A 13,376-nucleotide genomic window follows, 5' to 3' on the forward strand; every position below is an offset into this window, starting at 1 on the left:
AAATTAACACAGTGCAGAGAGCAATGGCTCAAATTAAAATTGAGGAATTAGTTCAATATGCCAGACCTTGAATGCATTAAATAAAATACATATTCAGGCTCTCAGTCACTATAACCCGTGACACAGCTTATTGCATGTATAGCTAACCTTGCTGATTAATGCAGCTAAATAAATTGTTGCTCAGAGCGTGCCTTAATTCATCTAGAGGCCAGGGAGAAAAAACAAAACATCTACCTTCCAATAATCCACAAAACCATTAAAAGAATGTAATATATGTTTTAATTAAGTTGAATAAATATATAGAATAGTATATGAGGCCATTAGAAAACATATTCCATTAAAGAATGCTGGCTCACAAGGAGTTAGTCAGAACTCAGATTAAATATTTTCTTGTAATTCATTAGGCCTTATATTATATTTTGTTCTATAAATTACCTTGATTCATCTTTTAAATATGAAATTCAATGTTTGAATTCAGAATAGAGAAAGTACATCAGCATCCATGCCTGGCAATAACTGTAGATATGAACAGTAGCCGCTTTAATCAAAACTGTTTAAAGAGATGGAACTCCAGAGTGTGGTAGCATTAGCATAATACACAATAGTGATATCAGCAGCTCCAGGGCCATCAGTAGCTTGTATTCTCTTTCTAAATTGCTCTTGTGAGGAATATAATGTGAACCATGTTCTCCTTTTCTTGCCCACCGAGGACATTCTGCTGGAAAGTATATATGACAACTTCATGTGATCAACAGGGAAGAGTGAGATCATTAATTAAGAAGTTTGTTGGTGGAACTGAGGTGGAACCATTTCAACTTCCCTCCTAACTAATGAGATCAACACAGCTTGAATATTCCCAGAAGGCTGTAGTACTGTTTGCAGTCTCAGCACTGCACTGTAAAACACCTGTGATTTGACCTCACCTTGAATCAAACACTGCATCATCCCAAAAAGAAGAACAAAAACATTTATTTAAAAAATCCCACCTTTACAACCAGTAATGAACTTTATTTGAGCTGCCAGCAAAGACCAAGTGCAGTCTTTATTTTGCTCTCATTTGGATTGGAAGTGGCCAGAATAAACTGCTGGCTGTAGATGAGAGTCTGCTTTTTCAGATGATAAGATTAATCAAAAAGATACAATATTAAAGTTTGTCTGAAGTTCGGGAAAAAGCTGCATTCCTGTTTCATGATGATGGCATCACAATCAGCAGTTTTAATTATCAACAGTGATATTTGTATATATGTCGAAGGCTGCATGACTGCTCCAGAATATTGAGCAATAGCTGTTAATCCCAGCAAATGTGTCTAATGTTCAGCTAAATTGTTCATGCAAACCGTACCTTCACTGAAACCGAGACTTTACGATATTGCTTCTGACAGATTTTGAAAACAGACTTTGGTCTTTATTATGAAACCTATTTGTGTGTGAAGTTTCTTCAGAATCGAGATTTACTGAATATCTCAATCAATCCAAGTTGTCAGTCAAGATTAGGACAGACAATCTGTTTACCCATTTATGAATTTGGTCATTTAATAGCAGTATAGATTTTCTCTTTATGCTATGGTTGGGAGGGAAGAATAGCAAGGGCTACCTATTGTGTTACTTTTATTGTAATTTAATAAAGAGTAAATCAATCATTATAAAACAAAACAAGCTACAAATTAACAGGAAGTGATATAAAAGCCTCACAGCATATTTATCAACCCGGGCAGTTCATCTTTCTCCAAATTGAATTCTTTACACCAACACAAACACATTTTAATGTTCTTGCGGAATCTGATTGTGATCCCACATCCAAAAAAACTCAAGTCCATTGGACGCTGGATATTTACAACACACTGTAGGCCATTGGGAAACTTGGGAAGATGTTTTATTTTTATCAAAATAACTATTAAACACCTCACATTCAATAACGCTCTGCTGTATTTTTCTTCTCTGGCTTTCTCCTGAAACATGGAATTATCCTCACAATGTACTGATACAACGTTGCTTGTCTTTTTTATGGTTCCGTCCAAATGCAACCTTTTTGCGTATGCTTCAATAACATAATTCAAACCTGTGCCAATGCTGCAATACACCAGCACAGCAAACAACAGTCGGAACAAGTCGCATACGGCACACAGCGATCGCTATATTATAAAAATGTAGGTTAAAAAGTTAGAAAAACTGGAAAATTGAAAAAGTATTTTTTTTCCCTATTTATACAAAAACAGAAAACATATGAAAGGGATATAATAGAATTCCAATGTCTAATCAGTGAGGCAGGAGCTCCACAATCTACTTCTAAATTGCCCACAGCAAAGAGAACATATATTTTTGCCAAGCTGGCCCTGCAATTGGTAACTTTATTCATAGCAATGTCAGAAATGCACCGCACTTGCTGCTAATAGAATGTCTCTCAGTCTATAATGGATTTGTCACTAACTCCTTTGTGTACACACATTTGTAATGATGCGGTGAGAAGCAGAATTGGTTTTGTTGTATGTACTTTGTTTTTGTCAGAGTTTTGATCAAAGCAGAATCTTTTTCCATTTCTTTTTCTTCTCAACACTATGCAATCACTATCAAGTGGAAAAATAAAATAATGTCACACTTCCCCTCCACTGGTATTCACAGACACACCCCTGCTGCATTGAAAGTAGGCATCAAAGCTTTTGCCCTGGATTTGAAATACTTATGGAAATATAAATGACTGCCAAGTAATGGTTGTAGCAGTATGTGGTTATGAAGAAAGATATATTTTTCTGACCTCTCACAATTTCCTTTTTTCTGATAATATTGAGGAATTACAAAATGTCAAATAGGGTTGCATAGCAAAAAACTATTTTAAATATCCCAGGATTCAATCATTACATTATATAAGGGAATTACAACAGGTCAAAATGTATTTTCTCACACTAGACTGCTTTCCACTTTAGGCAATTCGTTTGTGAATTGAATCATTTAACATTTTGACCTAATGTTGCATTTTCACTCGGTGAATAAAAATATGATCAACTATATTTGTTGCAATTGTAGACAGACTGAAAAGGGTGAGACAAACAAACAAACAAACAATGAAATAACTTACCATTATCCGTGGCCATGAAGACAGCAGTGTAGGTGTTGTCATGGACAAAGGGAGACTCGCGATCCAAGATGGCTGTGGTGTTGACCGTCCCTTTCAGAGGATGAACGCTGAGCCAGCTTGCAGGGTCCTTCAGCATTGCAAATCTGAAAATCAAGCCCAGTAAATAATTCAATAAGCTCAGCTAGTATAACCAAGAGCTATAGATATTTACTGTAGATGCTTTTAGTTTCAAGTTTCAGCTGATATACACACGTAATAATGGGCAGTAGTTTATGAGCACAACTTGCAAGTGTTCAGAATAGTCTTCATCGTTTTTATACTAATTATTTGTTGGTCTTTTTTCAGGTCAAATATACTTGAATTCTTACTTTGGAGTTAACTAAATTTTCATAATGTTCATACTGAACTCAGTCATACACTGTTTGTAAAGTACACCGCTTTTCACATTTTCTCGGGCTTCTGAGCGGTTTTGTCAAGATGCACTTACTGCAGCCCAGCAATGTTGTTCTCGAAATTCGAATTATATCAAGGACGGTGTTCATTACAGAGAAGGGCTTTTGGGTTGTCACTGGAGTTCTTTAGAGGGCTGTGCATGGACAAAGACTGTGCAAATGACCCAAATGCAAACCTGGTGCACTACTACATTAGGATATAATTAGCATTTTGGAGAAGAAAGAAAAATAAAAAAAGAAAGGAAAAGGTATAGATTCTGCTATATTGCCTTCATAGTCAAGGACCTGCAAGATCATTATGCACGATGGGAATCAAGATTTCGGAATGGAGTTTCTCTTCAACCTCCATTCATCGATCCCTGCATTATCTGTACATCCAGGCATATCACCCTGACATAACCGTAAGTGCAAACAAGGCTGGAAATGAGGGCGAGAGACAAAGCAGAAATGTAAAAGACACCTGCAACGCTATACCACAGCATGAAGGCCAGGATTTATGGCTAATAGACCATATCAAAGCCTCTAAAATGGCTTTGTAATCGACCTCTGCTTTCTCTTCCACCGCCAGAGAACAACACCACACACTTATTTTAAAGCACATTGCTTTATAGGGTGTGATATATCAGATATACGGTGGCACAATTTGCACATCATTAGATATACAGATGTACAGTACGGTATACTGTGTTCATGTATAATTAAAAGAACATACACACACACACACCATGGTGGATTTTAACTGGGTATTCTGATACCCCCTAAAGGAATCATGCCATTTATTTGAATCTTTTGCATTAATATTATGAAATAGCTGATGGCTATGAAGCTAACCTATACTGTGCTATGTAAAACCCTGCAGAAGCCAGTTGCTGAAGTCACAAAGTTAAATTACTCTTTTTCGAAGATGCAGTCAGCCTTATTTAAACACGAACTTCACAGAGTATCAGAGGTATCTGGCGATGACTAAAAAAGATCAACATTTGTTCTACTCCTAGATTCCTTACAGAAAACTAACTGCTTATGTATCACTGTTTTAGTCACCAGACTACACAGCACATTATAAAGCAAATGTGTTTGGATTGCAGGGACACATCTTCAACTCTGCAAATAACAAAAAATGCATTAGCAAAAGCAACGAGGGAGGATTAATTAGATGTTTGCATTTAAAACATGGAAAATTTAAAATGCAAATGGGTGATACAGTGAAATGAACCTGTTAAAGCAATTAAACAGTCAGTAATTGTGCCCCCTTTTTCTCTGTGCATCATTTGCTAGGGAGAAAAGGGAAGGTCATTGAGGTCAGTCTTGTTGTTAATTGAATTAATGTTAAAAATGGGCAATCTAAGTTAATTTTGCGGAAGCGCTCTCTCGAAACAGAGAGTCAATCCATTTCTCAAAAGATGAAGTTATCTATTTTTCCCCCTCAAAAAAAGGGCATTGTGAATGCCAGGTAAATGCAAATATTTTATTTGAGAAAGACTAAGTTCATCTGGGGGCACGTCACTCAGGAAATTGGTTTGGTTATCTCCACATAACTTCCAGTGCATGCAAAACCCACCAATTCATGGAAAGCTGGACCCCCTTTAGGAGGTATTCTAATGAGGTTGAGGGCTTTTAAGCATGGCAATTCAATTATACTCTGCTCCTCTCACTCTCTCCGGGGCTGGACTGAGGCGCACTGCCAGGTCAGCGTGGAGAGTCACACAATGTGGCTTCTGAATGTCTGTGGGCTCCATGGCTTTGTACACATGTAAAGTCTCCAGTATTAGTTAGGCAGCACATTTCACAAACAATGTCGAAAAATGTAAATTGAAACAAAGGGAAGCAGAGCAATGGCCTTCCACTCTGCTCCTCAGACAGATCCCACTTTAAGCCCTGGAACTGGTGCAGAACGATAAGCTGGAAGCTTACATACGGTGCCAGGCATGCGCTCTGCTCAGGACACTCCTAGTCCAGGTCCTGATTCTGTCAAGTTTCCTATCTCAGCAGAGTTTAGAGAGGAGAAAGCTGGCTATGCATACCACTTCCTGTCATTAGAGGAGCCCACAAAGCAAAAACTGAAGCTGCCCATGTTGTTTTTCTCAGGTCCCCAGGGACCGGAGGGGGTGAACAGAGGATTTCATTGGAAGACACTGAGCATCCAGCTTCTTTATGGCGGAGGGGGGGGGGGCACAGAGAGAGATACAAGCATGCTTCCATAAGTATTCATTCATTCCCTTGATGCAGCGTAACTGAATATTTATTTAGTAAAGATTGTATAGTTAGGACTTTTCTCCAAAAAATCACAATTATCAATATTGCAATACACTTATATGATATCAAATATATTACCTTGTGAACCCTCCTTTGGCTTTAATCTCAATAAGGCCTTTCCTTTACTAGGTTCAGGTAATTCTCACGAGGGATCTCAACCCTAACGTAACCTCCAGTTCCTCTGAGACGTGCAGTTCATGCCTGTGATGTGCTTTTGCCAGTTCATCCAACACATGTTCTATTAGACTGAGTCCTGGAGTTTGTGATGGCCAATCAAGAGCATCGATTGTATGCTCTCTTACTCATTTGGTCACACACTTGGATATGTGTTTCGGATCATTATCCTCTTGGAAAGACCATTAGCAACCAAGCTTCTTGACAGAGGGCACCAGGCACAAATAAGCCCATCCATCCATACAGCCATCCCTCATTTTTAACAAGGCCACCGGTGCACAGGATGTTAAATAGCCCCGAAAGCAAAACAGATCCGCATTAATACTTCACAAAATAGAAGCCATTTTCAAAGTGAACCGCAGTCTTTTTCTGTGACAAACACAGAGGTGATGTGCAGGATCAGTAAGCCTCATGCAACCACAAAGCATGGTCCCAATCAGCCCGGAAAACAGGACTAATCCTATGCCAACCCTGCTTTTATACCCAGTGTAAATCAAAACGCAGGGGGATTACATTTAAAGAATTTATTCAAATTCAAATCAAATCAAATCAACATTGTTTATTTAGAAATATATGCAATTATTTCTGACAGATGAGAGTGACATATGGTACTGATAGTCATATATAATTGCACTGAACGTATACCAACATTTTATTTTTATTTCTAAATCAACATTTTAGTTATGCTTTACCAAGGGTGCAAATGAGTTTGTGTGTGACTGTACAGTGGAAACTCTAAATTAGATGGTTTAAAGGTGCCACTGGCTTTTGTGCAAATAAAGGAGCTACAGTACATTAGTTTTCCCAAGGTTATTAGAAGGTAGTTAAAAACGCATTATGTAAATTTGAATTCTATCTACACTGTGGACACGTTAATTGCGGTGGCTAAGTTGTCATTTTCATACACACACGTACACACCTCCTGGAGATAAACAGGAAAAAGAAAAGGAAAAAAAAGATTTAATTAAACTTTTCCCTCTCATATTGGTGGTGTTTCCATCATTCAAACATGCTAAAGGCTCTGGCTGTGAGTTTGTAATGTTCTGCTTGGCTGGATGCATTTTTATTAAAATGCAAGGTTGAACTTTTCTGACACAGGTTGCAGTTTATATGTGCAACATCTGTCATTAATTCTCGGGTAAACCCTACATATTATTAATGTCTTTAGCAGCTGGTGCTCCCGTAATGCAGAAACGCTGACACAAGCCGATATTATACAGTCTTCTCAGAGCATTCCTCCAAGTTTGGGACATATTTCACAGGCCATTTTAGATGGAAAAAAGCAGAAAAACAACTTTCAGGATCTGTCTATGTTAATTACTGCGTCTTCTGCCACAATGTATCAGAGGGAACTGAAAAAGGATGTAAAATTCAGATACAAAGAGCTCAAATAAGCAAATTATTAAGCAACTCAAACAGAAAGGTTAAGAGTAAATTAATACTCTAGTCAGTACTAAACATTAGCAATTAAGATACACTGGGCAGTAGTTGCATTGAATTGCAGTGCAGTTTCATGTGCACTAGAGAGAGAGAAAAACAGGCTTAAGAATAAATGAATAAATCTAAATACTAAAGCTGTCAACAAGAAATTAAACATAACAGTGCAAGAACCATGAACAAGGACATGATGGGATAAATTTTCAAAGATGACTAAATTCTACTCAAACACCTATAGTTAAACGTCCTCTTAGACAACTACATTTCCATTGAGGTTTCCAAAAATGACTTGGCTGAATGATGTTCCTTGACATATAATTTACAATTTGTTGCATCAACACCCAACGTCTTTCATAGCTTAGCATCGGTGTGAAACATCAAGAGGAGGGAGTGCTTTTCAAATATTCATACATTAGTCAGCTAGCCATCTCTGTAAATTATTGTTATATATTACAGTGTATGCAGATAAACAGGCAGTGATGAGTTTCAATTACGTTATAGAAGTCGTAGACAATAGCAAGCGTCAACACAACTGAACAAACTGGGACACAATCTCATAAAACAGATCACATAGATTAACAGTTTACATTAGCTTATCTTAATGAAAAGACAAATGCAAATATATATATATATATATATATATATATATATTTCACAGCTATGTACATTCATTTAATTATATACAAATATTCTGGAGTAAAGACCACACATAAGATGATATTATTACAGCTCTTCAATAATTATAAGTAACACCAACGCAGCTTCAGTAACATTAGAACGGCATTGACATTGAATTACCATATCATCATTGTGATTATAGATTTGCATTGAATTCTGTATAATTAAATAAAGTCCACTGCCTCCTTTTGTCTAACCAGATTCACCCCATGACATAAAATATGAACTGGTTGGATTTCTCATATCAGGCAACTACATATTTATTTTGTTAAAAAGCTCTCTACAGGATAAAACCTCTTGACATTTAACATCGCCTTTTCAAGGGGTCCTAGGGAAGCAGCAGGCAACACATAAACATCAAAAAATCTGACATATCAAATTCATAAACATCATACAGTGGAAATTCTTAATGTAAGAAAGTGATTGTTGATTTTTCAAAAGAATAAACTTTTAATCGTTTTCAAATAACTTGGCAAACCATTCCAATCATGCCTTTTTTACCATGTTCATTTTGTACCCATGGAACTTTAAAACACATTATCAGAGGCGATAACTGAAGTGAGTAGCAGTAGTTTGACTCAACTAAAAATATCTAAAAGATAATTAGCAATATTAACAGACATCTAAAAATATAACGCTGTGCAGTGAGAGTCCCTTTCCAACGTCCGGGACTGCTGACAAGGAAAAAAATTAGATCAGCTGATTCCTGATCCCTGCCTAGTCTACACACCTATATATATATATATATATATATATATATATATATATATATATATTGTTTCTTGTTAATTAGTTATTTAGTTTTGATTTTCTTGGATTGACTGTCTATTAAATTGAATACCTCTCTCTCTTTGCTGCCAGTAATGTTTCCGAACCTCTCTCTTTTGTATCAATCCTCGAGTTTGTACTTGTCATAATTCTCTAGAAGCACACAAGCCATTATTCATTGTGCACACGTTAACCCAATACCAATAAATAAGTCTAAGTGGGATAAAAAGTAATGAACTTTGGAAAAAGCAAAATCCCTGCTGGATCAAGTGATATTAAAAAATATATATATTTACAATAAATAAGATATGGATTATCCCAAAACCATCCTTTTCAAACACATAGCTACTCAATTTGTTTTCCACATATATGCTATAATGATAATAAAGAAAAACTAAAAGAAGCTGGGGACAAGATGTAACCAATCAGTTAGTATATAACTAGCCCCTCTTCTTGAGTATAAATTAATGTCTTTAAATGAAGTAAACAAATACAAGTAAACCATAAAAACCTGCAATATCACCAAATAAGTGTTACAGTTTCAAGAAAATAAATAAGACTTTGAGCCATACTAAATCAAACCTTTGACCTACCTGTCAATCACAAAGAACAAATCTATACCCTGTTGTGATTTAATGTATGGTTAGAAGGCACTTTCTGCCATTTATTAATTAAAATGTGATAGGGTCCAACTTCATAATTTGGGATTCGCAAGTTGGTCAAAGTTTGGATTTAGTCTTTGTTTCATGGATACATTTTAGGTTTTACAAGCTGCACCTTACAGGAGTTCAAAGTAGGAGCTACGTATTCCAAGGTTATATCATTATGTTGAATACAAATGCATCAAGACGTATGAAGTTAGAGCAACATCGAACACTGAAATTTTCTGCTTCAAAAGTACAATTTACAACACAAAGTAAAATACACAAGAGCCTGCAGGACATATAACCCCTGGCAAGGGATGAATCTGCCATGCAGTAAGAGTCACTATGCATATTCATGCTGCCCTGCACCTCACACACCCAGCTGAATACTCAGGGTCTAATGAAAATGAAAACGGCACAGATTGGAGACATGATTAATAAACCTATGTGGAAGCCAGCAGTTTCAAAGAGACTTAATGAGGGACCTATCAATGAGCGGATTCCTTTATTCCACTTATCGACAGCCCAATATGTGAGGCCTCTTTCTCCAGCTCTGAAGCACTCGTATTGATCATGCAGCTGGGCATAGCCAAAGCGAGGGAAACAAAGGCAGCAAAAAGATAAATGTATTACTGTAAGACGCCCAGGGACATCACATGACTTCAGATGAATGCGGAACAAGTCAAAGTAAGACAATTTCTTTTTAAATGCCATCTCTCGGAATAATAACGCAAGCCAAAACAAACAGACACCCAGAAACCCAAACACATAGATATGAGCTATGAAATCGAAGGCTGCTGCTTACATGAACAAAAGTCTTTAAACTCCTCGCTGTGACTTCAAACTGCACTAAGAACGCCAGACACACGGGCCCCTCTTATATTGATGTGTCTTCCTGGCTGGTAATTATTGAGCTGGCACCACCTGCACTGTTTTTCTGTTGTTTGAGTTATTTGGTGAAGAAGAGTGCCATCTCACGATACATCACATTCCAGCTATGGCATCAGCAAAAAGTCTCCAATTACAGGGTGCGTTGAGGTGAGCAAGTAGCTCACAAATATGACCAAAGTTATGTTGTAAATTCATTAGTCACGCTAAATAAAACCACTGAATGGGTGTAGAAGTGTGAAGAAAAACTTTGATCACTGTTTTCAAGCTGAAGGACTAGCATTTTATGGTACTAAAAAATACATTTTGGATTTTTTTTCATAACTATATAAGGGTATGAAAGGAAATGTATTATTAATCCCATCACGCTATAGGCATTAGTTCTTAGTTCTAGACCTTTCTTGGTTTCATTTATTCATTTATTATATTCGCTTTCTACTATTTTTAAATAAAAACACATTAGGATACAATGGTTTGCAGGTGGGTCAATGCTTTTATTCGGTCTAGCTCTTAGTACAAAAAGTTATTTCCTTTAAATTAATTCAAATTGATTTAACTATTTGAACTAAGGCTGGAGGTCTATAATATAGACACATACATGCACATACACACACACACGTGCACACACATAGTCCTTTTGAGAATATTTAAAATATGTTTTCATACCCGAATTAATATTGGCATACAATTACTAACTGGGTGCTGAGATTTCAAACACTATTCCCTGTAGTAATTATGGCAATCTTTCATATTCCCAGGACAGAAAGAGAGAAAGATTCCACTTTTGAATAACATATAGCAATGGTGTATGAGTTCATCTACTGAGAAAAATATATATATTCAGCAGTTGCAGCTTGTAGGGCCAGAGGGGTTCAAAATACACTGTTAAGACAAAGTCCCAGGTTTCAACCTCAGCTAGCCCCTCTTATTGAGTATTAACCAATCTTATCTTCTCAGCCCAAGCTACAGGGCTCTGGGCAGGACCACAGCTACAAATTTAAGTTAATAAGGATCAAAGATAAGTCTGTCTTGACTGAGGGCTTCTCTGGGGCTGCACTGTAATCCCAGGTTCCACCCGTCCTTGCATTTTTACCTTCTAAACTGTGTATCATTGTGACACCCTCACTGCATAACGAGAAGGTCAGGTTAACAGCACAGTAGGTTTGATGGATTAGAGCTGTCACCGTTCTGATTTAGGTCCTACGTTCGCAGGACTGAGCGGGCTTGCTGTAGGCAATAGGGGAGATTTTTTTCTTCTTCCTTCAGGCCTGCTTAGGTGCTTTGTCACAGAGATCTTGGCAGAATTCCACCACTAGAATGGAAATCTCCAGCCCACTTCGGGGGGAAGAATCTGTCATTTTTACAAGCAGCACATTTTGGCTATCCTCATTATCACCCACTTCTATCCAATAATTATTGAATTTTCTAGTGCATAATGATTTCATGCTTCATGGTGTGTGTGTGTGTGTGTGTGTGTGTGTGTGTGTGTGTGTGTGTTTTTCTTTTTGTATGGATCTAACAGGAAAACAAAGTCTCCTACCAACTGGGCAGCTGCAGAGCACAAAAACACAGACTGTCACGTACTGTCACAGTGCTGTCCATTCACCTCAGCTATGGCCTGGAGCTACTGTAAAAGAGATGCTCGGGATTGGGGCTCCACTGTGAGACACCTAGATCGTTATTGCTGCACTCAGAACATCAGCAGTGGCACACAGCTCCAGAGAACGGGAATCAGCGAATGACATGCCATGCTGTGATTTCCAGTAGATAAACAGAGGGCACTGAAGACTGTGCAACACTTAAATAAGTCCTCACTTCTTGAAAGCCTTAAATTCATTGCAGAGGAATCACAGAAGTTATTGAATGTTCTTGTCTCTTATGCAGAAACACCTGAGAATCATAAACAGCACACTGGATAGAAAACAAATAAGGAACAATAGAACAGAATACAGCACATAATAAACATCTCCCTTCACCCCCACTTCACTTGTGTTTGCAGGAGCGAATATGAGGTGTTGGGTAAAAACAACTCTGCCGTTCATTGTGCTCATGTTACTTTGCTGAAACACACCTATCTGTATAACAAGCTACATAAACTGAGGTCTGGCAAATTGTACTGTTGTAGTGTTCCTTCAGTTCAGGTATGTTGTTTTGATTGCATGTCACACAAAAGCAGTTCTCGGGAGCTGCCGCACAGCCGCGGGCTGAACCGAGGAGCGCCGGCTACATCACACTCCTGTTGGGTAACTTTGCAGTGGTTTCCTAGCAACAAACTCTCTGCATGTTACGAGACACAAACACACAGGGATTCAAACAGTACCAACAATAAAACAATAACTTTACCATACACCAAAAGCCAAAATGAATGCAAACAAGACATATATTCCATTCGCGCATAATTAAATACTAGAAAACACTTTTTTCTTTTGACAACTATTTACTTTGACAAAAGTATGTATTTTTATGTATATCAGAGGTGTCATGCAGCTAAATATTGGGGGGTGGGGGCTTAGTCAGAAAAATAATCATACAAACATTGAATATTATATCAATTTCAATATACACTCACCTAAAGGATTATTAGGAACAACATACTAATACTGTGTTTGACCCCCTTTCGCCTTCAGAACTGCCTTAATTCTACGTGGCATTGATTCAACAAGGTGCTGAAAGCATTCTTTAGAAATGTTGGCCCATATTGATAGGATAGCATCTTGCAGTTGATGGAGATTTGTGGGATGCACATCCAGGGCACGAAGCTCCCGTTCCACCACATCCCAAAGATGCTCTATTGGGTTGAGATCTGGTGACTGTGGGGGCCAGTTTAGTACAGTGAACTCATTGTCATGTTCAAGAAACCAATTTGAAATGATTCGACCTTTGTGACATGGTGCATTATCCTGCTGGAAGTAGCCATCAGAGGATGGGTACATGGTGGTCATAAAGGGATGGACATGGTCAGAAACAATGCTCAGGTAGGCCGTGGCATTTAAACGATGCCCAATTGGC

At 37.7% G+C, this 13,376-nt stretch overlaps 1 protein-coding gene across 1 annotated transcript in view; it reads right to left on the reverse strand.

The window, feature by feature from the left end:
- Positions 1-13,376, reverse strand: part of cdh13 (cadherin 13, H-cadherin (heart)) — a 424,551-nt gene that overhangs the window by 51,330 nt on the left and 359,845 nt on the right. The window contains exon 11 of the mRNA XM_066713996.1: positions 3,074-3,216. Coding sequence (XP_066570093.1) covers positions 3,074-3,216 — 143 coding nt within the window. The remainder of the gene's footprint in view (positions 1-3,073; positions 3,217-13,376) is intronic.

Source organism: Amia ocellicauda, chromosome 9 (genome assembly GCF_036373705.1).
Source record: "Amia ocellicauda isolate fAmiCal2 chromosome 9, fAmiCal2.hap1, whole genome shotgun sequence".
NCBI classification, from domain to species: Eukaryota; Metazoa; Chordata; class Actinopteri; order Amiiformes; family Amiidae; genus Amia; species Amia ocellicauda.